The 26,527-nt window shown below is 42.4% G+C and overlaps 2 protein-coding genes across 5 annotated transcripts in view; one reads left to right on the top strand and one right to left on the bottom strand.

Moving 5' to 3' along the window:
* The window catches only part of PLEKHA8 (pleckstrin homology domain containing A8), a 39,971-nt gene extending 21,954 nt beyond the window's left edge, over positions 1-18,017 (bottom strand). For 3 of the 4 annotated variants that reach the window (XM_074900473.1, XM_074900472.1, XM_074900474.1), the window contains exons 1-7: positions 17,927-18,017; positions 6,726-6,842; positions 5,893-6,048; positions 3,845-3,969; positions 2,250-2,408; positions 1,297-1,337; positions 610-767 (exon numbers count right to left, since the gene is read on the bottom strand). In XM_074900473.1, the coding sequence (XP_074756574.1) occupies positions 610-767; positions 1,297-1,337; positions 2,250-2,408; positions 3,845-3,969; positions 5,893-6,048; positions 6,726-6,842; positions 17,927-17,966 (796 nt within the window). In that variant the 5' untranslated portion in view covers positions 17,967-18,017. Of the gene's footprint in view, positions 1-609; positions 768-1,296; positions 1,338-2,249; positions 2,409-3,844; positions 3,970-5,892; positions 6,049-6,725; positions 6,856-17,888 lie in introns of all 4 variants that reach the window. The other variant, XM_074900471.1, reaches the window with a different exon arrangement.
* A 596-nt stretch (positions 18,018-18,613) lies between these two features.
* Positions 18,614-26,185, top strand: FKBP14 (FKBP prolyl isomerase 14). The gene is made up of 4 exons (XM_074898086.1): positions 18,614-18,973; positions 20,833-20,984; positions 23,674-23,801; positions 24,673-26,185. Exons 1-4 carry the CDS (start codon positions 18,777-18,779, stop codon positions 24,829-24,831), a joined length of 636 nt encoding a protein of 211 aa, XP_074754187.1. The 5' UTR covers positions 18,614-18,776; the 3' UTR covers positions 24,832-26,185.
* Positions 26,186-26,527: the final 342 nt, after the last annotated feature.

Here is a 26,527-nt window from a genome sequence, read left to right as displayed (position 1 = left end):
AACTACATAGCTATGTTAGATGGAATTTTATACTGAATTAGTTCAACAGTTTTTTACTGAAGTCATGCACAAATCCAAGTTTTGTGATATGGCTAAGGTAATTGAAGAAATAAGGTGCTTTCTAGTACACTCTTAGTTGCAGAAAAAGGGTTAATTTTCCATAAAGATTTGCCAGAGCAATCAAGAGCGACTACAAGGTCAACCCCTCCAAGACAGGCACACAAAGCTTTGATGTCCCCCTCCTGACACTGCAGCCCTACATACTAGCAGAAGTGCTGGCATTCCCAGTGGAGGGCTTCTGGGAGAAGTGCAAGCAGAGCCCAAGCTCTGCCAGGATGTGATGTTACAAACATCAATCAGCATCTAGACGAGCCTCTGCTTGTCCAAAAAAATATTTTAATTTCCTTCCCCAGTCAGCTCCAAGTTAGCTATCAACAAGGGCAGAAGCTATGCTGAAAAGATTTGCAAAGGGTAGATCTCGGACTACAATACACTGACATTCCCCCTCCTGGGACGCAAGGTATCAGCATTCTCACAGGCAGCCTACACTTCCCTCCATTTACACTTACAGAGTAATGATCCTGGATAAAAGACATTGCATATATTTACCTGTCAAATCCTCTGCTATGTGATCTTCAACAGAAACATCACTGCTCCCCTCATTTGTTTCTAGGTTTAAACATTCCAGACTTTTAATAAGTGTTTGCTCTTGATGGTTAAATTCTGCTTTTACAGAGCCATTTTCACAGGGGTTCAATTCCATCTGCCTGAAGAAAGGGAAAGAATAATGGTTAATGTATAAAACATTGCTTGGTAAGCTTCTTCCTGTGAAAATACACAAATAACAATAAGAGAAGCTGACAGAAATTATAAGCTGTCACAGGCTGCTCTGAGTATTTACAATTACCTCTATTAAAAAAAAGACAATCAAAAAAATAGAACTGATTACAAAAACGAAAATCACAGGCAGGTATTGTAACTGAAAGAATATCCCTTCAGTAGTACTTTAAAATATATATCCTTGCCATCTACTCCACAAATTACAGCCTGCTCTCCATCAATGATCTTATGAGTTTATGGAGTGGAACCTAAGGTGCTGGAAAAGAGCAGTGAAGTGGGAGAGAGATGGCTGGTGACTGACCAGTAAGTCATCAAGTAGTTGGCTGAGAAAAATAAAAGGGAAAGGGATAATAAGGAAGAGACAGCTCCCTTTTGTTGTGTTGCAAAAATATTGAAAGAACAGACACTGTCAAAAACAGATTGAGAAGAGATTGACAGTAAAGACTTCTATTATACCTTTCCGTTGAGGTGTGACTGGACAAGACAGAGTGCTTTATCTGTAAGATAAATGGGGAGGGAGAATATTCTTTAAAGCAAGAAGATGGTATCATGCTTCCCAAACTTCACATTTTATTAAACACAAGTTGGAGTCACCAAAAAATCTGAAAAGCTAAGCATACACTCACTAATTCTCTGACCTGGAGGCAGTACACAGACAAATCTGAAAAAGGTGCTACATTATTACACCATTAAAATGGAAAAAGATAAAGAAAACCAGGAGACTTCTTTCAGAAGCTAGCTAGCAAGTGCCAAGTGAGACGCCATACAGCATGTGGAAAAGAAACAGGGCAGTGAGCTTTCTTGGCAATGATGTTTTCTTTAGTAAAGAAAAAAATTATGAAAAAACAAAAGAAACTGAGACCAGATACCAGGTATGGTGAAGTAATCTCACTTTCCAGATGCAGTGATGCATCTACCTTCCTACATACACCGTAATTTGTTGTTTATCAGAGAAGCTCCAGTTTTGCCTACGTAGCTGCAGATCCAGGATTCAAGAAAATGTCCATGTCATTAAAAAGATAAGCTCATCAGCTCCTGTTGGTGTATTACCACAGATCCGATGCTGTAGTAGCTTAGAAGAGCAATAACTGCTGTGAGCTCCCATAACAGACCAACTTGCCATACAGACATGGTATTTTGAAACTCCACTGTCTGTAGCTGGAGCAGGCCCTGAAAGTTAACGCTCAATAACTTTCAGCTATCATTAAAAGATACGAGATTGGTCACCACTTATTAAAAAATGGCCCTACCTCACTTGTAAACCACAAGAAATAGCAGAGTATGTCCCGTGGAGGACTACTAGCTATGATATGGGTAAAAATGCATTCCCTGCTTCCACAAATGCTACTTTACAAAAGGGCACCTTAGCATCCGTGCCAAGATTGAGAGAAGAGGATACTGGCCGCTACCTTGTTCGTTCTGAGAACTGCTAAATGTGGGGATCCAGGTGGGGTCTGATGCAATAACTCAGAAGTGAAGGCAGTATTTGCAATCTGCATACATTCTTCAAGAGTCTTCAGGAAGGTGTCACAGGTCGATTTTAACAGAGCTCCCATATCAATCTCACTCTGTGGGGAAAAAAAAAAAATTGGAAGAAATGCACTGCAATGGATCTTACAGAAGATCAATTTGGAATAACTAACGTCTACAAAGTCCACAGCCACAAGATTTCTGTTTAACATGAATTAAAATGCAATGTGTCAGCTGGTCAGAGAACTGGCATCACATATTACTGGGGCTATTCCCCCTCATAACATTATCACTCTTGTCAGCCTCTCACTACAACCAGCTCAGTACACTTGCATTTTAAAAGCAATACTTAGTTACTTATCTCTGGTGTTAAAAGTGTATTGAATACTAAGCCCTGATGTACTCAACAATGACATTTCAGAAGACACCATTGACTGGAGAAATGAAAAGTAAATATATTAAATAAATACAGAATGATCTGAAGATAATAATTTTAAAAATCCCACGAACAAAAAAATTGAAAAACAGGCAGAATGAAGTATCACATTGCCATAACACTCTTCATCCCTGCAAAATGCAGTTATTGATGCTGAAATGCTTTTAGCAATAAATCTTACCAGTCAAACACCAGTAAGATCAGGGGAAGCAAGTTTTTCCTGAGAAGTGGGAGCTGGATAAACACCACATTACTTGTTTGTTGTAACAAGTAAGCTGTAAGTTGTAACAGTTGAGCTGTAAGTTCTAACAATGCCTTTTATCATTTATACACTACATCATGCTTCTGCACTGTCTGTTAATTTACCATAAACAGTTTATCAGGTACCTTTACAGAGATCGTTTCATACAAATGATTAACCTTCAGGTGTTCTGCCTGTATGTCCTGCACCTGAGGACCCACCTCTCCCATGGAAGGCATCCTGGAACTCCACACCAGCTTCTCTAGCAAGTGATGTGCACCCCTCTTCACACATTTCTCTCTCAAAGCAAGGAGCAGATCACTGTCATTAGGAGACCCCTCCTAAACAAGGCTTCTTTGGTCAGGAAGATTCACAAGGTTTGAAACTTTAACTTAAGTGAGCTTAATCAGGCAGTTCTTTCTAGCGTGATCTGTATTGTCTCTTGACCTTTTAAGGGTTTTGGTTTAGAAAATAAGTATTTTGCTGAGCAGAATATGAATGACTTGGGGGAATACAAATGTGCACTTCTTACAAGTTATCTTTTTATAAAAAAATCTTTTACTTTTTTGACCCATTATATATACATGATTACCTACAGAGATGTTATTAACTAGATCACAGATATCATATCTCATCACACTACTTCCTACCCCAACAAAGGGAAATTTATTTGCAATGACACAGTATTACTCCATTTAAACAAGAACTGTTGCATGAGTACATATTTCACACAGGTTCTCTGCAGAAAGAGGGTGAAATATTAAGGAACTGCGAGTGAGTACTACATTGGCTAACCAGAAGAGTTCACAATGCTGAAGACTTTACAGATGTGGTCTACACCAAAAATAGAGCTGTACCTCTGGTTCTGATACACCAGAAATGCTGGCTTCCTTTGTTTTATGCACTTGCTGAACAAGGAGGTTACAGTACAGTCTAAGTTCAGACATTTTGGTCTTCAAGGCTTCTGTGTTTTCAGTGAACTCTAAAAGTGAAACAAAAGAAGAGTTAAATTTATTGTATCCATCTTGCAGTATACAATTTTAGAAAGTTGCTGAAATAGTATTACCCAATCTAATTCAATCAATACTTCCTGATTTCAAAACATTTTCTATCAACTAAAAAAGATGAGCTGGATTGGCCATAAATAATGCTCCTGACAGATACAATACTGTTTCATTATTTGCCATCATAGACAGAAACAGTATGTTCCCAGACTTAGGACACAGAAAAAGCAAGTACACAACACTTGACCTTAATGGGCCTTTTAAATAGGACAAAACCCCTACATATCATATTTTTTGTTTTCACTAAGTAATTTAAGGTGCAAACAATTACACCATGAATTAAAAAATCAGGGTTCTGGGTAGGAAACACTGGATGGAAAAGACACATCCTGTCCAACACAAAGGGATTAATTTAATATATATCCTTGAATCCCAGAACGGTTGAGGTTAGAAGGGATCCCTGGAGACCAGCTAGTCCTACTCCCCAGTTCAAAGCAGGGTCAGCCAGAGCATGCTGTTCAGGGGCATGTCTGGTCAGGTTTTGAACATTGCTAATGATGAAGACCCCACACCCTCTCTGTGCAACCTGCTTTAGTGCTTCCTCAGCCTCACAATATACACATTTTTGCTTATGTTTCAATGGAGTTGCTTGTATTTAAACTTATGCCCATTTCCTCTTGTCCATTCACTGAGAAGAGTCTGGCTTAATTTTTTTAATGCTCTCCCATCAGATATTTCCTTTAATCATCTTAGCAGCCCTTTGCTGGCCTCTCTCCAACATGTCCATATGTTTCTTGTACTGGAGAGTGCAGAACTGAGCAGACTAATCCAGATATGACTAACAGTCATTCTGAGATTTTTCAGAAGTAATTTTTTGACATTAGAGTCCCAACATTACAAAATAAATTGCCTGTTAATAACATGGTTTAGTTCTGAAAATGCATCAGTAGCTTTTCACCCTGTGCTACTGATAGAACTTTGTTCTGCTTCTTGGCACTGTGCATCAGAACCTAACTTTGTGCAGGATGCTACAGTAGCATCTTCTGCTCAGTTCTGACTCAGTTTGAACTGGTAGATGCAATGCCTCGTGAAGATGCACATAAGGCTAAGAGGAGAAGTGATTCCTCACCTCAGGGCAAGGAAGTGCCTGCCCTGCCTGCATTTGCTCGGGATCACTGATATATTAACAATAATTTTCCGTTTTCCCATCTTCTGCATAGTCATGTGCTGAGGTTACAAAAAGTTAAGGCATGAGATCTCACACTGACTCATGAATAACACTACACTTATAAGCAAAAGGGGTTTTCACTGGGGTGGAAGCAAGATTGTTGGTGAAAGCAAAGAGATAAGTGAACTAATCATGGTCAAGCTATGAAAATTAAATTTCAGTTTCTGAACACTAGTACGCACTATAATTTAAAATCAATTGCGAACCTTTATTTTAATTGCCAAGGGATTCTTGGAGTGCACAAGACAGCCCAGTTAGAACAAGGAAGGAAAGGGTCTGAGGAACTCCAAAGCTCAAGAGCCACCCATACTAAGATGGTTGCGTAAGATGGGGCCTTACTGTCATGCACAGTCTGCAACCCAGTGACTCACAGCCAGGAGCTACTTGCTCCTTTTAGTAACAGAACCCATCAGCACACAGTTTTCAAATGATTTATACATAGTATATTTCAAGGAAAAGCCAAAGTTTTCAAATCCCCGCACTAAGAGTTAACACCTGATATTTCTAGCTGGAGTTCCCACGTGGCTCGGCTTTTAGCAGCACCAAGAACCTGAAGCACAGGTTGGACAGAGAGTTCAGGTATGGACTTTGTCATCTTTGCGTGTACATCTACTAGGGTAAGGATGGGGAAATAGAAAGCAAACAGTATGTGCCAGCAAAAGGGTGTTCTTGCCTTTTTCCTTCTGTGTCCTGCTGTCAGTCAGACAGGCTTTGGCAGTTCCTAGTGCAACAAGCCACTTCTGCCTTTCAACTGCATTTCTTGCCTTCAGATAGAAGTACTGTTCCCCTGGGATGATCAGGTCCATTCGTGTATTATCTGCAGGATGAACTGGAAGCAACATAGGTTTCAGACCAGTCCCTCAGCCCTTCCCAGCCCAACTGAATACCCCCAAAGATATGTTAGGTGGCAGGTCAAAGAGTCAAGAAAGAGGATGAATCTACAGCTCCAGACTTCCCCTGTTGCCATTTTATGACTTCTCTTTGGAGTTAAGGAATAGACAGGACACACACATATACAGCTGTGGGACAAAAGACTATGAAAGGCAGTTTTGTGACCAGTACAGCATCATCCAGGAGTCTTTATGGAAAGGGCATCCTCTTCTGGCAAGCCTCTCTGTCAGGTTTCCAGCCCATAACTGAGCCTCAAAGATGTGGCAAGCAATCCAAGTGAGCATGCCTAGTACTGAAGCTTATTAGTCATATTTTTAGCTTCGGCTTTGTGCTTATGAAGAGTCATTTAAAGCTGTGTGATGTTCTACCACGGGCATGAAAAACAGTGACCTACCTGCCTGTAGAATACCGATTATATTAGAGGCCTGCACCTCTCTTAACATTTTCAAAATACTATAGAATAAAAACTGGCATATAGATCAAGTTACTGAGTTACTGCAAATACATACCAAAGAAATCAAGCTGCCAAATAGCTCTTGTGACCTGAAATCTCATCTTGAATGCAACATTATTGGACAAACTTCATGCAGTTGAGTGTTACTGTATCTTAGTTACCTTGAATTTCACACACCGCCATTTGGATGCTTCCCTTACAACCCTTCCAGGCATCTTCCTGAGAGTCATAATAGGACAGTATGCCACCACAGAGAAGAAACCATCGAGGCTGCCAGCCTGAAAAACAAAACTGCATTTCTCAGTTACTTCTCTCCCTGCAATTCCACCACCTCTCTCATTCAGGACTCAGTGCAAATAAGGCCCCAAAGATTCTCAGTTCCCCCAGGAAAATTAAACCCTTTGAAATAGTAAGATTTGTGGACAGGTCTGGATGTTGTACACCATAACCCCTGCTTGCTGGCAGCTATGTGTCCTTTTTGCAGGCAACTGGACCACAGTATGTTCCAGAGATGCCATATGCCATTTTCAGTAGTTTTGCTAACACAGCATCACTGACTCACTCTCTCTTCCAAAACTACCTTTTCAGTCCACCACCCCTCAATTTCTTCCATCACTCTTCAACCCACCTCTTCACTCTTTCTAAAAGCCACCCCTGCTGTCTTGCCTTACATGTCTTCTTCCCTTGTGGGAAGGGCTAGCCAAACTGTCTTGAAAAAGCAACAGGCAAGAAACTTCTAAAAATCATGGGAAGGAGGGGACAGGGGCGGATGTGTTGATTTCTGAACACTATCTTTCTCAACAAAGCAGTTCTCAGTAGCTCTTGAAATTCTTATGCTGCCCACATAAAAAGTAATCCTGAATTAATGACTTTCACTTCTGGATACATTCCCAGGGAGTAACCAAAACACCAGGCTAGACCAAAACCAAAAAGTTCCAGGTACCACTTTGGCCCACCCTGCTGCCCAGCTTCAGAAATAAATTACCCTTTTTGTTTTCCTCTTTTGGAAGTACTAGAGCAGTATGAAAAGATATAAACAAACAAGACATGACAACTGTCATTTATGTCTAATTAAAAACTACAAGCTCATTAACTTAAGAAGAAATGAGGCAGCAACGTCACTAGAGAAAAGCAGCTTTCATTACTGAGCTGCAAATCTCGCTGGCCAGGACCAAGGGAGTGAGATACCAAAGCTCCCACACTGCGCCAGGAAACCATCTCTAGGAAAAACACTTTGGCAAGACCATGTGGGCCACGTGGCTCATACACATTTTTGCAGAGGGGCCTCGCTTCTACTGTCCCCTGCACCAGGGCTTTGCCAACCAACACAGCACTGCAGGAGCCCAGGCTGGGCTTGGACTGGTATCACGTTGGAGGAATGACTGCTCCTTACCAGCCAGGGTCTGATTCCTTAAGCTACAGCTGAAGCCAAGCCCAACTCAGTTTAAGGTCAGAAAGCTCTAAAGCTAATGCTAGGAGTATGGTTTGGGTTTTTTTGTTTGGTTGGTTTTTTTAAACAAGCAATACCAGAGCATCTGGGCCAACCTGGTCTATAGATTGCTGAACCTTGGGAGTGGCTGGAATACAAATTAAACATAAATCCTTTTTCACACACTTCCAGAGCTCTTCCATTATTTCCTAGAAGAATATAAAGACATTATAAACACCAGAGTATTCTCAATACTTCCTTATTTTCTACGAAGGGGAAAACAAAATCACAAGAATGAGAATAAAAAAACCCAGCAAGACTGATTTTTATTTGTCTTGCCACAAAAATAAAGAAACTATACGAAAAGTCACTATTGATATGCAGAAACTCACAAAAAAAGGAGGTGATTGTTCAGCAGAGAGAAGCAGTTAATTGCTTCAGATACTCAATGGCACAGAACCAATCCCCTAAATAATGCACAGTGCCACAGTCAATACAAGCCTCTAATTCAGTCTGGAGATCCTGCTGCTGCACATGAATTATTTCAGCCATGGTCCTACAGCTTACAATTGCAGCTGATGCTCAACCAAATTGCATCCCACCAATCAAAGGCTGTGCAATCAATTAGCCAACATACAAAGCACTCTGCCTTCATCACTTTGGAGACTGGTTAAAAATATGTTATGAGTCAATATATTTTGTTGAGGCTTTTGTTTGGTTGGGTTTTTTGGTTCTGGGTCTTTTTTTTTTTTTCTTGAGGGGGAAGCAGCTATTATCTGTCTCCCTTTGCAGAACCTAACTGTTCTTTATTAGATATGCATTAAAAAGACTATGATAGGCAATTGTTAATTAGGACAGCATATCTTTTCAGAACAGAATTGTTACACTAATAAAAATACACTTTTGTAAAAGGAAACCAATTAAAAAAAAAAAAAAAAATCACAGCAAGGTTCTGTGAGAAGATGCACTAACCACCTGGTACTCACTGACACTGAGTCAGCAGCCATGGGAGGGTTATCCTAAACAACCAGCTAAAAATAGCGTGTGGCTGACAAATCATGGGCAGTGCAACAGGGATATACAATCTTCAATTACAGGAGCTTCACATTTGCAGACAAGCAAAGAGAAGAGGGAAAAAACCTACCACAACAAAAACCAAAGCAGCAAAAAGACACTTAGACACTTCCATGAACACAAGTCTTGGGTTTATTCAGTTTTATTTTCTCCCTATAAACTGTCCTAGGAATATTGCAATTTTTGGAACTGAGCATTCAGACTTCACCTGGTACAGAAAGTTAAAGCTGAACCTTTTGAGGTCTTACTGGTGCCAGCACTAACACAACTTTGAAGAAGAATTTACTAAGCCCATTTATACTGGTGGTGCACAGGCAGGACAAAATATAGCTCATGCTTCCACAACTCATTTTAGAGGCACAGAGCCATTAACAGTAAAAAATGACCTTGCTGGGGAAAGAGATAGATTTAAAAAAAAAAAAAGACAATAAAATGCAAAGCACAATAAAAGTGAGTAGTAGCTTAAGGTCTCGGCCATAGAATAAAGTGAAGAGATTCCAGACAACTTCACAGACACTGGTTAATGTCCTAATACATACTGCACTCCTGTGAGAAACCTTAAATTAGTACCTGCAGTACCTGGATGATCTGATATTGTACAGAAACAAATACTTAAGCAGTCTGTGCTTGCTAAGGATTCAGTATTTCTCCAGAACTTTCTACAGCCTGAATCTGCCTACTTCCACCATTACACTTCAGGAAGTCTGGATACAGCTATCACTGAGCAAACTTGACAGTTCTTGATAACACAGTTGAAATTTGGACATAATTCAAACTTTAATGTTACACAACTCAGACTCTAGACAGCATTTGTTCCAAAGTGCCAAGCCTGAAGAAAAAAAAAACCCAACATTTGAAGACATGTAGATCATGTTAGACATCCACAAAGCAAAACCATCTGGGAGAACTACATACTCAAGAAGTCAAACTGATGACCTAGAAAAGAAGCTGCAATTAAGTTCCAGTTGCATTTCTAAGAGGCCAGACACTCATGGTTTTTATTATTGCTTGCCTTCCACTAAAATTATATAATACTTCATGCTTATTAATTTATAGAGCTTCAACAATAAGTTTTTATAAAAATACATGGAATAGATAGTCCTTGGACTTCTTTGACCATAATTCAGATTTTGAGTGTGGATAGGAGATAATTCTGAAAACTCCATGTTATGGCAACATCTGTCTAACAGGAGGGGTTAAACCCTTCATCACATCCCTACTGCTAGTATCACTGGCAAGACCCTAGACTTAGCTGCAGGTGGCAGAGCAGGGGCAGATCCCCACTTTTCTGCACAGGATCACAAGAGAGTTCCAGAGTGGTTGCTCTGACAGTCAGAGACATCTTACAGCAAGAATAAGCAATAATCACCTTTGCACCCCACCCTCAGCAAAGTAAACTGTGCCATGTGTTCACCATACTACCACCTACAGCTTAATCTCCCAGCACCTAAGGGCAGAAGAACCATAGCTTCTGTCCAGTGCTGTGTCAATGACTGATAGCTGGATGACAGCTGCTGAAAACTCAGCTCAAATAGGATCAAGACAGTGCTGGTGTCTTGCAAAATGCAAGAGAAAACCCAAGTTGCCAGCAGTGATATAAGTCTGTGAATGCCATGAGGTTCTCACCTTTGCTCAAACCCAGCCTGCTGCTGGTTGCTCACATAGCAGCTGTTGGCCAGCAGATTGCACCTTCTCCTTGTGCAACTCTGACTGCAGAACACCTGCCTTCCAGTTACAAGGAAAGTCGTATTTTCCAGTTAGAGGATGCATCTAACAGGCAAAACACAGGACTGAGTCAAGAGACCTTATTTCCACCTTAGAAAGCAGACTGCTGAGATGCCATGGACTGTGCTGAAAAAACCCTGATTTCTGCATCGAGCTCCCTGCATCTCCTCACCTACAAAACACAAACATTTCATAATGGCCCAGAAGGACCACTCCATCTTAATGCACTAGCATCCAACAGGTGAGGATTTCCCTGAGGAATTAAGGCTATGGAAATCTCCAAGTCACAAACGTATGAATGACTCGAGCGTGTCCAGAGAAGGGCAACGAAGCTGGTGCAGGGTCTGGAGCACAGGTCGTACGAGGAGCGGCTGAGGGAACTGGGGGTGTTTAGTCTGGAGAAGAGGAGGCTGAGGGGAGACCTCATCGCCCTCTACAGCTACCTGAAAGGAGGGTGCAGAGAGCTGGGGATGAGTCTCTTTAACCAAGTACTAAGCGATAGGACAAGAGGTAATGGCTTCAAGTTGTGCCAGGGAAGGTTTAGACTAGATACTAGGAAGCATTTCTTTCCAGAACGGGTTTTTAGGCGTTGGAATGGGCTGCCCAGGGAGGTGGTGGAGTCCCCATCCCTGGAGGTGTTTAAGAGTAGAGTCGACACAGCACTGAGGGATATGGTGTAGCTGGGAACTTTGAGGTTAACGGCTAAACTAGATGATCTTCAAGGTCCTTCCCAACCTAGATGATTCTGTATGAAACGCTTGTTTTCAAGATCCCAGAGCCCTTGCAATCTTAACTACTGGGTACCCACACTAAATCGTACAATCCAGTTCTTAACAACTGATTACATGACCAAGTTCAGTTCATGCAGCCTCATGTTTCATGCTGTCAGTAACCACCAGGTTTCCAGTCAGCAAAAGCATTTAGCAAAAGAGTATCTTACACAGACCAAACCTGAAACTTTCCCCCTTTTTTCTCATACAAAGAACAGAAGTAAGACAGTTAAAGGGGCTATCTTGACCTAAGCAATTTGCACCCAAATCTGCTGCCTGCTTTTTACATACAGCCTCCTAAGGCTACTCAGTATTTTAAGAAGGGCAATCTCAGGCACTGGAGAACACATTTTGCAGTCTTAATTCTGTAGCAAAACAAACTGACAGGGTAAAAATCCAGTCCATATCCATGAGGGACTGCAGAAAGGCAGACAAGAGTGTCTGACAATTCATGCCTCTCCTCTGAGCTATTATTCTCCCACCTAGAGAGCAGCTTCTAGAAATGCCCATATTGCAATTTCCCTCTAATTATGTGCACAGTAACAGCAGGAATCAATACCAAAAGCCCCTAGAGGTAATGAAGTTAACAAATCTAGCACTTCAACAATGGTCTCACTTTCTAAAGCACTCATTTGAGGGACACTAGAGGTTCAAGTGAAGCAAGCAACAGCTGGAACCGGCTTTAATACAGTGACCCTCTCCCAAATGATTTTTCTGGCAGTGGTCCCATAAAACCCACCCTCATTTCAATCACAACTGTTAGGGTAGTGCTAGCAGTATTGAAAAAGCATCCTGCCATCACAGGGCAACTGGCATAAAATCCAGTAACCAGCCAAGGCACAGAGAGCACAATGTCCCAGCAGTCAGGCATTTCTGAAGGAGACACAGTGAAAGGATGAAGGGCAGAGAGGGTATCATGGCGAGTGATGAAGGTAAAAGTTCAATAATCCAGGCCACTGGCTCAGACACACTAATTCAAGTCATTCAAAGCTCCTGGGAGTTTCCCTCCTATGTTTATACTTCCCAGCCCCAGCAAACAAGCAGCTCCTCTCTCTGACCCCTGGGGTGGTTATCAGGCCAGACTGAGCCAACGCAATGAATTTATGTAAACACACACAGATACCACATAGTAGTATCTCTTCACGTCATTCTGCCACACCTTTCACTTCTGTCCTACCCAGCCATTCCCTGTGATCACTTATTTATTTCAGTGAAGGTCTGAATGCAGAGGCACTGGTACTGCAGCATACCTGGCAGGGAACGCTGAACTGTGTAGGCTCTGCAGCATTGCTCTAACACCTACAGAAGAGAGGGGGGACACCAATTTCATTCCTGCAGCCTCATCAAACTTTTCTGCTGCGAGCACATTACTCAGTTCCAAAGAAGTATGACAAAAGCAAGATTGCTGCATGAAGAAAAACAGGGTGAAGGGAAGAGAGTAGAAAGAAGGTCAAACCACAGAAACGTAATTAGGCAAAATCCAATGAGAATGAAGTAACTAGTCCCTGAAGCATCCTGGGTGAGAAGCCAGGACTGGGTGAGACTCAGTCATCCATCTATACCAATGCCTGGTCTCTGAGAGCAGCTACAGTCAGTAATACTGGGCAGACCATTGCTCTGAAGGCAACAGAAACAGCTGTCTAGGTCCACCTCCACAAAAGCCAAACTTCTCATTTTACACAACCAGAACTTGGGACTATACCCAGAGGCTAAAAAGAAGGGAAAAAATATAAACAAAAGCTTTTTAGAACCAAATGTTTATACAAGTGTGAAGTTTTCTATTACTTCCTCCATCTCTGGAAACAGAGGACCTTATTTCCAGAGCTTGATATCAACTGGAAGTGCATGTGTTTCCCATCCTAAAAGGTCAGATTTCTTAATTTAAACTCCCAAAACAAAGACTCACTCTAAGCAGTATCATGTATATCTAGAATCCAGCTATAGAAGCTAATGCTCTCACGTTTTCTTGAGCTCTCCCCCAGTTTGTTAAGGAATTCTGAATCATTAGATATAAGAGTAATTTAAAGTTTTATGTGAAGCCTGAAAATTACTGCTTGGTGCTGGCTCTTGGTATCTTGGGATAAATTGAAAAGAATTCAGGGCACAATAAAACGAGAGTGGATGCTACATACAGGAAGATAGGGAAAGCAAACTAGGGTATGTGGTATATGTAGCATCACTAGTGATGGCATGAATGCAAGGGTGTCATGCCTTGAGGAAGATGAATTAGTTAGGGTTAGAGTTACTCAGCACAATCAAGGAAGTGAATATTTAAATATCAGGAAAACCGATCAAAGCCATTTCACAGAGTATATAGCTGAATACAAGGCAAGTCAGTAGAGGCAGTCGGCATTTTTCCTTCTAAAGATGAAGCTGCCTTTGATCCCCAAGCCAAGAGCTGATACATACTGCCTTTTCCATAGTCAGCAGCAATCCTGCCTGTGTCCAGCGATCCCAGATAAGACATGCCTCACACTGAAGATCTTAACTGAACTGAATTTCAGCAGAAAAAACAACTAAAAGCGCCAAGCTCTCACACACACCACTGAAGGAAGGTATTCCCCAACTCCACGCTCTTTTCCTGTGGGTGATAGCTTACTCATTCTAGAAACCCAGTGAGCAATCAAAGTATCAGATTATTTTTACAAGGCAATCTCCAAAGACTAATGAAATTTCATAACCAGAAGGTATGCTTAACAAAGAGCATGAACTGCAGCTTGAGTTCAGTTGGAAAGTCCTGTGGGAGACAGTTTCCAAAGAGAAAAGAGCAGTCTTCATGTTCAGTTTACATCTCCTTTCTGTATCCTGCAAGAAGCATCCTGTAGTTTGAGATCAGTCCTGCTGCCTACCACACTGCAGCCAGGATCTGGCTTTGATGCTGTCCACACCAGAATGCTTTACACTCAGACAAAACCACAGGCACAGCAGAGCAAGGAGCTACAGGGAAAGTATAGAGCGATGCTTCTATCACCCTGACTACTTACTACAATAAGCAGTACTGAAAAGAGAGTTATAGTCCCTTTACCCATACTATAAACCCATCCCTAGCCTCCACAACCTTTACCAAGCAATGCTAATGTTAGACAGAGATTGGCAAAGGATTAAATCTAGGAATTCTTTAAAATCAAATTACACGCTTTGACTGTAGGCCTAGCTGAGGCCAATTTGCACACCTGCATGATTTAAGACACCCAGCTCTGGGTTTTGAGGATTAATAATTTGAAGTTTGCAGAGGCCTCATATATTTGCCCAAGTGAAAAAGTATTATCCCACTTTTTATGTCAGTGAAAATTCTTCTTGCAAAGTTCTCCATTACCTTAAGGTTTAAACCAATTTAGTGGAAGAAGCATAGACGAGAATCTCAGGACATGCCTACTGCAAACACAAGATTCCAACTGGATTTTCATAGGCTAGATCTGTGTACATGCATATCTGATCCAAAGTTGCCACACTTCACTTGAATTTAAACAAAACTATCACATTGAGAAATCACTATCTGGTGGCCATTGCACTAGGAGAGAGAAAACCTCTAAAATCTCAGTTCTCTAAACGCAGATATTTCAGGGGCAGCACTGGAACCCCTGCATATAGAAACCACAGTGTCAGCACAGGATTAATACCACAGGAAAAACCCTATCTCCAAGCAGAAAACAAGTAACGCTAATTTATTTTATCCTAATCTATATAAAGCAAACAAGTGCATTTATTATAAAACAAGATAACTTGTTTGAGTAGTAAGGCAAGCTAATCTGTCTTTCAGTTGTTGGCAATCACGCTGTGCTTTCTGACCTTTGCCTGCAGAAAGCCAAACTTGTTTCCTACCTCTGAAATGTTCTTGCTGTCAATAACTATGTAATTTGCAACACAGATCTAGGTCCCCGTCCAAGGGCCAGAGGAAAACAGGTTGCTGTGGACTTGACCTCTCATGATAGTGATGAGAGAAGACATAAAACCAAAATTCCCAGAAAAGACTCAATTACCAACAAATTCCATCAGCTCCTCTCTTATAGCAAGGGAAATCAACTCTGCTTTTCTACAGTTTTAAGCTTTTTCTTTGTTGAATGTTTTATGTCCTCTCTGACTCTGTGAAACAAAGGTGTCTTCCTCATTATGAGGAGGAAAGGGCATAAAATACCTGCTGTGTAAATCTGCATCAGCATTGTATTAGTAACACAGGCGCATACACCAACATAAAGAAATGACATTTGCCCTACTTTTTACACACATCATTTACACTATGCAGCACCAGACTAGTTAACCTTGAACAAGAAGAAAGGCATATTGGTGGCAGAATACTGACAGAAATACTGTTCTGGATGACCTGTTGAACCCTCTTGCTTCCCTTAATCCCCGAAAGGAGGCTTTCCTGGCTCTCTCTCCCCAGCTCTGTGCTACTGCTATGATAAATGCCACATTCCAGCAGGATTTATTTTTTTGCATCATCACATAAATTTATAACTTAATGGCTTCAGGGCAGGAAGTCTTCATTTTATGCCAAAAGAAAGCACTTGTAAGCATAGTTAGCTTGCAGAACAGCAAATTTACTGTTCTCAAACACACAACAGGCCTTCTACAACCTAAGAAAAGGCATGGAGTGACCTCAACCACCATGCTTACTAGCAGAGTCAAGTTTAAGCAAAGAAATCAGAAAGATGCTTCAATCCTTTATCACAGATTTTCTCTCAACAGCAAAAACTCATCTGTTTTTTTCAGGTGGGGCAAATCTCAGTCATCCAAAGAAAAGAGATTCTTGCAGTCTGCATTCACTTCTTCATGAAGGTTGAAAGTGAATTATCAATGTGGCTAGCAAAAAACCCCAATTTAATTTTGATGAAACTGGTATATTTCTGGTTCTTAGTCTTCAGCATACCATCAAAACAGAAGACAAGTCCAGCTGATCCTACCACATGCACACTCAGGCACAAATGCTACGGTGCCAAATGCCAGTCTGTCATCTACTGGTTCCCACACATAGGTCTCACGGCACAAAAGCAAGTACAAGGGTTCCAAATACACCCTGGCATCTAAACAATGCAAAGAAAGCCAAACACATAAATCTTTAGATTGACTGAAACACGGACTTTTGTATTACCGGGAAAGGACTAATAAGACTGGCCCAGTTCTGCAGTCCAAATGGAAAAGCCAAGCATGACTGCTCCTACTGCCACATACTCCATAATTCAAGAGGATTCACAAATAATTTAAAAAAAAAAATCCATGCCATACCTGACAATTTTTTATTCCTCCCTCAGAATACCTATTTCCTAAAGGGGAAAAGCTGCAGCAATCTTCCAGCACACCAATAAATCCAGCCTCATGCACCACTTCCCCCCCATCCCCCTACAACATGAATTCATCACTTGCTTGTGCTTCAGCTTTTTCTTTGTTTAATTTTGATTTCCTACACTTTCCCAACTAAGCAGAGAGGTGCAGCTGTTCCAGCCTCTCTGAAAAAAATTCAGGCAGGAAGGCAGTCCTCCTGCCTACACTCACAAGCAAAACTTGCACCTGGCAATGTCAAGGTCGTGGTTATTTTTCTCTGACCATCAAGTTTCCAAACTGTTTCAACAAACCACAGAGAGGTTTGCACCAGGCACGACCCCCACTCCCACACCTCAAATTACAAACCACCCGATTCCAACACATGCAGCGGTGGATACCCACAGGAACACAGGTGGCACAGACCCTGCCCATTGCTCCAGCGTTTCTGACCCCACCACTGATAACCTCTGCTGAGCAAACCCTGTCCACACATGGCTGCTTCCAGTCTGCTACAAAAGCCAAGCCTCCCATGGCATGGGAATACCCCCAAAATTAAATTCTGGGCCTAACACTAGCAGGACAGGACAGTCTTTTTTTTTTTTTTTTTTTCTTTTGCATGCATGCATTTTCATCCAGATCCCCTAAGTGTAATTTACTGGCGACACCTTTCCCTCTCAGATCTGGGATTGCCCCCAAGTCCCTAAAGCGACTCAATAAAAGCAGTGAAAGTTTCACGGAGGTGTACAGAAAAGGGAAGTTCGCTAGTGAGTATGACCTGATGTATCCAAAATAACCCCAAATCCCAACCCAGAACCCCAGGGAGGGCAAGGGATGCCCCAGAGGAGTGCTGGCACCCACAAGTGGGTTAAACGCCTCCTCCAGCACTGGATGGTGACAATGTGGCAGCGCGGCTGGAAAATCAGGGTGAGCCGGGGCTGATCCCCTGCACGGCGGGGTCAGCACTGATCCAGACTGAGCGAGTACATATATATTGTAGATATGGATATTTATATTTACACAAATATATCTAAAGAAGATGAGGGCACCCGTCTCGCTAGGAAAGCCCGCCCCGCGCACGGGCTGAGGACTGGCAGCAACTCACCACTCAGGTAGTTGGTCCACTTGTACAGCACCCCCTCCATGGCAGCCGGCCCCCGCCCCCATGCAGCGCGGCCGCCCCCCGGCGGAGTCACGCCGCCCGCTGCCGCTGCCACCGCCGCCCGCTGCCGCTGCCGCCACCGCCCCCCGCGCCCCGCCGCGCCGCCGGCGCCCAGGGCCATCGCGGGGCGCCGCCCGCCCGGCCTGGCCCAGCCCCAACCGCCGAACCTGCCCACCGCCGCCACGCTCCTAGCGCAGAATGCGCCGCTGCCGCGCACCCAAAGAACGGCCTCGCAGCGCTACGGCAGCGCAAACAGCTCTAGGAATCGCAAGTCACGTGATCCTCAGTAGAAGGGGGGGCGGGCGCAGACCTCCTAAAGCAGGTGGCCTTCCGCAGCCAATCAAAGCGAGCCTTCGGTGAGAGCGCCGCCCAATCGGCGGCCGGCAGGAGCCGGCTCTATTGTGTGAGCGCTCCGCGGGGCGCCCCGGCTCGCCGACGTTCGCTTCCTGGAGTGCCGGGGCCCGCCCACTCCCTTCTCTCAGCGCCTCTCCCCCGGGGCTCTCCTGCCGGTTGGACAAGCTGAACGATAGACAGGGGAGTGTCCCAATAGACGGCGGCTTCTTCTGGGCTCGCTCCGAGACGAGCCAATCAGCGGGCTCGTCCCCGGACCCGGGTCATCGGCCGCTTGGTGTGAGGGCCGTTGCCACGTCTGCTGGGCGGGAGGGCGGAGGAGAGGGCCCGCGCACCGGGCTCCGGCTTGGCCGCTGTCGCGGGGAGCCGCGCCGCTGGGCTCGTAGGCGAGGGGTGCGGGATGGCGGCTCGGCGGCGGTGAGGTGGACGCGGTGGGGCGGGCATGGCGGCGGCGCTGCGGGCCGCCCTGCTGGGCGCGGCGCTGGGCTGCGCGGCCGCGGCGCTGATCCCCGCGGCTGACGTGAAGGTGGAGGTGCTGCAGAAGCCCTTCCTCTGCCACAGGAGGACGAAGTGGGGGGACATGATGCTGGTTCACTACGAGGGCTACTTGGAGAAGGATGGCTCCATGTTTCACTCCACGTGAGTAGCTTGCCCCGGGCAGCTCGTCTTCGAGCGGGCTGGTGGGTCAGCTTGCGGGGGGAGCTATATGGATCTCTTTTTATATATATATTTGTATGTATTTTGATATAGGTCATCTCTGCTGGCAGTGTTTTACTGAGCCTGGACGTCTCATAGTGGCCCGCAATCCTTCTGTGAAGTAGCTCTGCGAGGAGTGTTTTGTTGAGGGCGGGTGGCTTTTTATTTTTTTTTTTAACAATTACTTCTCCCTCCCAAAACTTGCCTTTACCATTGTGCAAGGAAACAAAAGCAATGCATGCATGTTCATAGCATGCCCTAGACATTAATCGTTATTGAACTAAAATAGCTTAAATAACGCTGCACAAAGTTGTTCACGGGACCCTTTCCACCGTCACCTATTTCCAGAAAGTTTGGTTGCTCTTTTACGCTTTGATAATTTAGGAAGCACAGACTCACAATGCTGTTTAAAATGAACAACGGTAAAGCTTATCCCTTTTCCCTTTGCTAGATCAAGGATATAAAATCTTATTTAGCTTTTGTTTTCTGGTTAGACCGTAGAAAATAGAGCCATGTGGCATTTGTTAAAAGATGGAATGTTATGTATCCTCTTTGCAATTTAGACACAGGTTGAGCTCTCAGCGGTTTAGTAAGTCTTATGCTTTGCACGAATTTCTGTCTGGTTTCTAAAGCAAACTTCCAGGGAAGAAGTCTCCCTCTAATTTAAAAAAAAATAAAAAATTATATATATCCTTCCACTACTGGCAGCACAATGACAGCTTTTCATTACTAAAATAGTATATTCTTCACCTGCCCCCGACCAGACAAATCAACATACCAGAACCACAGTAATGCAAGTAGGAGGAAGAGCCAGAAATTCGAGGGAGCCTGCAAAGAGCCTGCAATGACTCGCTAATGTTGCCTTTCCTGTAAAACATCAGCGAAGTGTTAATGGTGGGAGACAGTAAAATGCTCAAGTATCTGTAGGCTACGTCTGACACCTACTTTTGTGGAACATATTTTTTAAAAACTGTTTTGCATGGTTATGCTCTTGCAGACGATTTAAACTAAAAATTTCACTAATTTTCTCTTGTAGTTAACCTGCCTCTCTAAGAGAAGTTCTAGTGATGCTCTAAGTTTTTGCTGCTGACTAACTTCTGTAAGTGCTCTGTTTTCTTGTTAAACATCTTTCCTGCATGACTAGTAAATAGAGCTTTTAAAATTCTGTGTCTGTCAGTAGAGTAAAAGTAGTCCTGGTGTACCACCTGGTTAAATGGAAATGGGGCTTGTCTGCCTACTTTGAACTTGAATGTTATGCATGCATTTGTTCTGTTTTTCTACACTATCTGTTGTGTAGGGGGGTTTTTCTTTCTTTCTTTCTTTTTTTTTTTTTTTTTCCCCCCTAACGGCTTTTTTGGAAGAGATGTGGCTGATTCTTCTAAGCATATTATAAGGTACATTGTAATTATGACCAAGCTGGTTTTTGACTTGCAATTTGCCAAAGAATGTTCATGGCCTTGAATTTATATTTTTAAGTAGAGATGTCTTTCTAGTTTGATCGGTTTCAAAGTGGAAATAGGTGATCAAATAAGTGAAGGTGGGGATCCAGGTTGCTTAGTGTTGTCAGAAACGCATCACATAGATGTTTCATTTCTTTCCATTTCTTAAAACTTACACTTTACATGACAAGGTTCCTTAAAGACTTTAAAAGTTTAGGTCTTTCATTTAAGAAATGCCAAGGTGCCAGATAGTGGTATGTTTTTATTTATATATCTCTGCAGTGAGCATATTCCCTCTGCTTCATGTGCCTCTTACGGAACTTGCTGTCTAAAGACTAAGTGTTTTATTCCGTTCTTTTCCAGTCACAAGCATAACAATGGCCAACCTATGTGGTTTACCCTTGGCATAAGGGAAGCTATCAAAGGCTGGGACAAAGGCTTGAAGGACATGTGTGTGGGAGAGAAGCGGAAGCTAACTATTCCACCAGACCTTGCTTATGGAAAAGAAGGGAAAGGTAAAACACCTGAAGTCCTTCCCTTACTTTAATTGTTTTTAATCTCTATATTTTACTGTTATTCTTGGCCTAAGTGTTTATCAAGCATTCCAGGCTGATTCCATTAAATGGGAAAAATTGATGGAGTCAGGTGTTCTTTCTCACAGTTGTTTTCTGCAGAAATAACCATTAAGTGGTTACATGGTGAATGCAGGAAAAAAACCAAGAATTGTTAGTAGCTGCTGTGCTGTATGTTCTGAGTGTCTTTTCTGTTAGTGCTGTGTTCAGTAGTGCCCTGGTTTTCTTTTTTTTCCCTTCCCCTTCATTTTACAGTTAAGCTGAAAGTGGTTGCTTAGGTAACAGTTGGCTTTTTGGCCGTTGCATCTGTGTTTGTGGTAATACTTCATGAATGTGCATGTGCAAGCCTTGTTCTTGCTTGCAGATTTCTTTCAGAACCGTAAGAAACTCTCTGTACTGCCTTACCAGCTCTTAGCTGATACAGTGAGAAGTCACCATTTATTTCTCCGTATAGGGACACTTAATTTTTTCCCGTCTTTTAGCTATTTTCAGTTTGGGCAGTGGTTCCTGTTATACACAATAATATATTCATGTACATGGACAGTCATGTTGACATCTACTGAAAATGTGTTCAGTGGTGTACAGACAGATAAATGCGTTGTTTGCAGTGTTTTCTCAAACTGTCTATTACTGATAGGGTTTAGGGGTTTTCCTTTCAAACGTTTCTAGGTGCCTATTTTAATGGGAGGGCCAGATCTGGAATTTGCAGTTAAATGAGTGACAACTTGAATGATGCAGGAAGGTTACTGTCTCTGCTTTATGGGGCTTTTTTGGAGCAATTATTAGAAATATCTTGTCATGGCAACAACTATCACAAATGACCTAAGGTAACACAGGGTTTCAAAGCAGAAAGGATAGATGTCTTGGAACACATAATGTGTCCTGCTACTGTCCCCTCTCATTAATTTGAGACTCTTGTAGGAATGAGGCATGTTTGCATGTCTGTATCTTCTGGCAGGAAAGGCTGAACATAGGCAAAGTAGTATTTCATAGTACTCCATACATGCAGCATACTCCATAACCTCCTTTCTCAAAAGTATCCTTTTAAAACATATTTTTCTAGAAGCCTTGGTTTGGGGTTCAAGGGATAGTATTAGAAGTAATTGTGTTTCTAGTAGAGAACAGGAGACTTGTGGCAGTCAGTTGACTGTATGCAGGGGGCGCAACTTTTTTCCACAAAAAGCTATTAAACGCTGCAGTGCTCATGTAGTCATCACAGGCCTAATTGCCTTGATTAATATGTAAAGCACTACAGTTGCTCTTCAAAGACTTGAAAGCCTCACCTCTGTTTAGTGCAAGAAGGTTGAACAAGTCAACACCACTAACTGCTGCTGTAAGAAATTACTTGCTTTAGGAAAACTTTGAAGTATTTGAATATAATTATGTTGCTGTTTTGAGATGATGCCCTTGAAGACAGAATTGTTCCATTTTCTTCATGCTTTCCTCTGAACGCGCATAATTTCACCACCTTGCTTGCTGTCTGACTTGAATGATGAGTCAGATGCCTTTTTCTGTAACACTCAGGAAAACTACCAGTGTTCAAAACTCTAAGCAGGCCACTGTGCCCTGTATTTCCACAAGTTCCTACACATTTATTTATCCCAGAAATCTACAAGTCAGTTTGCTGCTGCAGCTCAGGGTGTATTTAACACCATAACTCCAAAAGTAGACATGGATTAGTGTTTTCCTTATCTTCTCAAGGCACAGGCATATTTTCTTGGGGTGCTGCCATCCAGTATAGAAATATATTTGTTCCTTATATAGAGAGATGTTGAATAGGACCAAAGTGGTGTGTGCTAAAAGGTCTTTGACAGTAGCTTTAGCCATCAGCATGAAGGCATATCACATCACTGTAAAAGTTAATGCCTGATAAACTGAAATCCCTAAGGAGTGGTGGCACCGAGGGGGGTGGTCTTTGACACTATTGGGAAATGATCATTCTGTTCACCTGTGTCAAAAATGGCATGATGCCAACACATGTCTTTTGAGCAGGTTTATATACTTAGTTTCTGCTGTGTATTTGGAAATAGCTGGGTGCTTTGTGCAGCAGCCCAGAGACAGCTATGGGATACTGACAGTATTGCTGTCCTTCTGGCTTTCTCTGCAATAAGAGTTTTTTCAGTGGCAGAATAGCAGGTACAAGGTGTCAGTTTGCAGTGGAGAGGAATGTGGAGACTGGTGGGGTTATAGTGTATGAGGAGGACTAAACTTTAACTTCTTGTCCATCAGTCTTGGCTCTATGTTGCAGTAGTGGCCACCTGGCTGGCTGCACAGTCTCCGTCACTGTTTTCTGCTTTATCTGGCTCTGGACACAAAAAAAAGAATCGAGAGCATTGTCTGATAAACCTGTGATAATGATTGCTGAATATGGGCTCACATCAACATGTACTAGTTTCCAACAAAACTAGTTGCATCTGAAGTTGCATGTGTGCTGTAAGGGCTGCTCAGGGTCCAGGCTACAGTTTGAAATAATTAGTTATCATTGTTACAGATACTTTATCCTTGTTAGTTCAAATTGCAGGATGCTGTGAAAGTAGTTGGATTATCAGAACATTGCTCTGATGCGTACAGCTTTTGTATGGCACTGAATAAGTAGTTTTTAACTTTTCTCCATGTTTACCATTTTGGGCAGGAAAAATTCCACCTGAGAGCACACTGATTTTCAACGTTGACCTTCTAGAAATCAGGAATGGACCGAGGTCTCATGAGTCATTCCAAGAGATGGATCTTAATGATGACTGGAAACTGTCCAAGCAAGAGGTGAGTGGGTTTTCTTTCCTGTGAGCAAATTGAACAGGATGGGGTAGTGGAAAGCAAAAGATAAGCTTAACTTGATACCGTTAGGGAAGTATCTAAACACAGGTTTGATTTTAGTTACTACTGTGCACAGAACAACTCTGCATGCAAAATACACACTATTTAAGAGTGCTTAGGCAACTATTTATTTGGTGATGCACAGTAAGGGTAACTAGGACTAACAAGTTGTTAGCATATCTGATGTGCTCATTGTTAATGGTAAGACACCCAAGGCCAGGTGGTTATTAGTCTTGTGAGGAAGGGTGAGTCTCTGATCTTCCTTGCAGATGACTTTCAGTGTTGCTTGCCTTTTTGCCTTTGGTGTTTTATGTCTTTTCAGGTTGGAATCTTTCCTGCTAAATGCTTTGGCATGCCTTCCCCACTTTCCCCTCCTTCTTTCCACTGACTTCAGTGTTCACATAGGTGTCCTCCTTGCAGTCCCTACCCCCTCCCAGGTTCCCCTTCTTAAATATGTTATCACAGAGGTGCAGCCGCCATCACTTATTGGCCCAGCTTTAGTGCAAAGGCAGGTCTGACTTGGAGCTGGGAGAGCTTTCAAGAAGCTTCTCACAGGGGCCACCACTGTAGCTCCCTCCCCTGCTACCAAAAACCCCACCACACACACAAACCCAGCACAGTCACTTATATTAGAGTCTTTCATCACTGAGCAGTGCTGCAGAATCAGTCAGACAAGTAGTATTTTGGTAATGGCAGGAAGGAAGGTATCTGTTGTCTTAATACTACTGTCCTGAACACAGTGGCGCCCTGTCTTATGCTACAGTAATCAGTTCTTTCATAAGTCTGAAAACATTAACTCTTGCCTTTTGCCTAATAGGTGAAAATTTACTTGAAGAAAGAATTTGAAAAGCATGGAGCAGTGGTAAATGACACCCAGCATGATGCTTTGGTTGAAGACATATTTGATAAAGAAGATGAAGACAGTGATGGGTTTATATCTGCAAGGGAATTTACATACAAGCATGATGAGCTGTAGAAAAGTGGCATAATTTTTTTGACACAAATGGCAGTGACTTAGACTGTCTGGTTCTCTTGTCATCTTAATTCTGTGTTTTGAAGTTGACAGCTGCTGTTGGCAAAGAAACACTCTTTGTTTATGTAAAAGACAATTTCTGTTTATTATGTACAAATGTTTTAAATGATTTTAAAAGTATGAAAATGTACCTCTTTTTATGCAGCAAATACTTGCACATCAATGTTTAAAATTTTGTATTAACTTATTTTTCAGAAATGAAACAAACTTTACAGTTATCAAACATTGTGAAAACCAAAATCCAGTTCAGTGCCTTAATGTGATTTGTTTGTGTGTTAAGATCACTTTCAGTGACTCCTTGACCTTCCTTCTTGTGTGTCGCTGCTTAAAAAGCAGTGTGCTGACCTTTGTTTTCTTTCTGCAGATTTTTAAAAGGTGTACTAGAAGGCATTAGCATCTCTATACAGCTGAGAAACTGATACAAAGCTGCATGATAAGTGACTATTCTGTGCTGATTTTGCTCTTCTAAAGGGAGAGTGTTACCAACCTGTCTGCAATTTTCTTTTAAATTATGTGAACAAAGGAGTTAAATGTCAGACTTCCAATGTCAGCAACATTCTAGGAGATGTCTGTAATTTGGAAAATGGCAAGTTATGCTGCAGTGCAGAGGTGGTGTCCTTTACTTACACACACACATTTATTTTGAAACTCGGAGTTTGCATTCATGAAGAAAGATCATACCTTTTTCTCAAGTTCTGAGGAAGATCTTGAGCAAAATGTTGCAAGTCTGAAGTCTCTTCCATTTGCAGAAGGGGAAGAGTATACTGACAGGAGGATTAGTATGGCCTGAAGAACAATCTGCATTGGCTTGCCTGCTTTGCAATTGCGAGTTGCAGAACTTGTTTCATCATTGCCCCTCTCCAGTGGTTTTACAAGCAGCACACAAGTGATGTGAATTTTAAATAATAAAGTGACTTTTTAGTAAACGGGCATGATGTGAATGTTACAGTGCGCTCTCTTCAGAGGTCGAGACCATGAGGATTTCAATTCCATTTTGTGTGGTTTTGAACTGTTTCTGGGGAGGAACAAACATTCTGCAATTGTCCATGGTTTCTTAAATGAGAGGGCAGGGTATCTCAGGGAAGGAACTATCCTGTATTCTGGCACCACTAACATACGCATCTCTGAATGCAGTATTTTACTTGAAAAATGTTGCTCAGGGCTATGTAGGGACTCGTAGCAAATGCAGTTCTATGAACTCGGGATTGCTGCATTGCACTAATCCATAACTCCTACAATCAAGGTTCTCAGTGCCTTAGATGAGCTAGATGTTTTCCCTGCCACCTAGTGATGCAAAGAAGTATTAGAAGGCTACTTTATTAAAGAGTTCAGCTGTATATGGACATTGCTGATTGCTGTCAATAGTGACTTTTAGGGGGGGAAAAAAGTATAAGTGAAGGTGTGCAGTGGTGAGTTTTTTTTCTCTGTTTTGTTGTTTCCTTCCAGCATCTGTCATTTTGTGGCTGATGGCCTACATGGTATGGAATTATAGCCACATATTTTGTTTTGAGTAACCTTTAGGTTACGCTTTCGTCAGTGATGCCATCTAGTTTTCTTGAACCCATTTATACTTCCATAATGTTCTATAGCAGTGAGTTTCATAGTAGAATAGTGTATAAAAATATTTCCCTTTGTTTTC

Source organism: Athene noctua, chromosome 2 (assembly GCF_965140245.1).
Source record: "Athene noctua chromosome 2, bAthNoc1.hap1.1, whole genome shotgun sequence".
Taxonomy (NCBI): domain Eukaryota; kingdom Metazoa; phylum Chordata; class Aves; order Strigiformes; family Strigidae; genus Athene; species Athene noctua.
This window is presented reverse-complemented; position numbering and strand designations above follow the sequence as displayed.

Coding starts and splice junctions, on each gene's coding strand:
- FKBP14 (XM_074898086.1), top strand. CDS start 18,777: ATGGCGGCGGCGCTGCGGGCCGCCCTGCTGGGCGCGGCGCTGGGCTGC. Junction 18,974..20,832: donor GGCTCCATGTTTCACTCCAC/GTGAGTAGCTTG, acceptor GTTCTTTTCCAG/TCACAAGCATAACAATGGCC. Junction 20,985..23,673: donor TTATGGAAAAGAAGGGAAAG/GTAAAACACCTG, acceptor CATTTTGGGCAG/GAAAAATTCCACCTGAGAGC.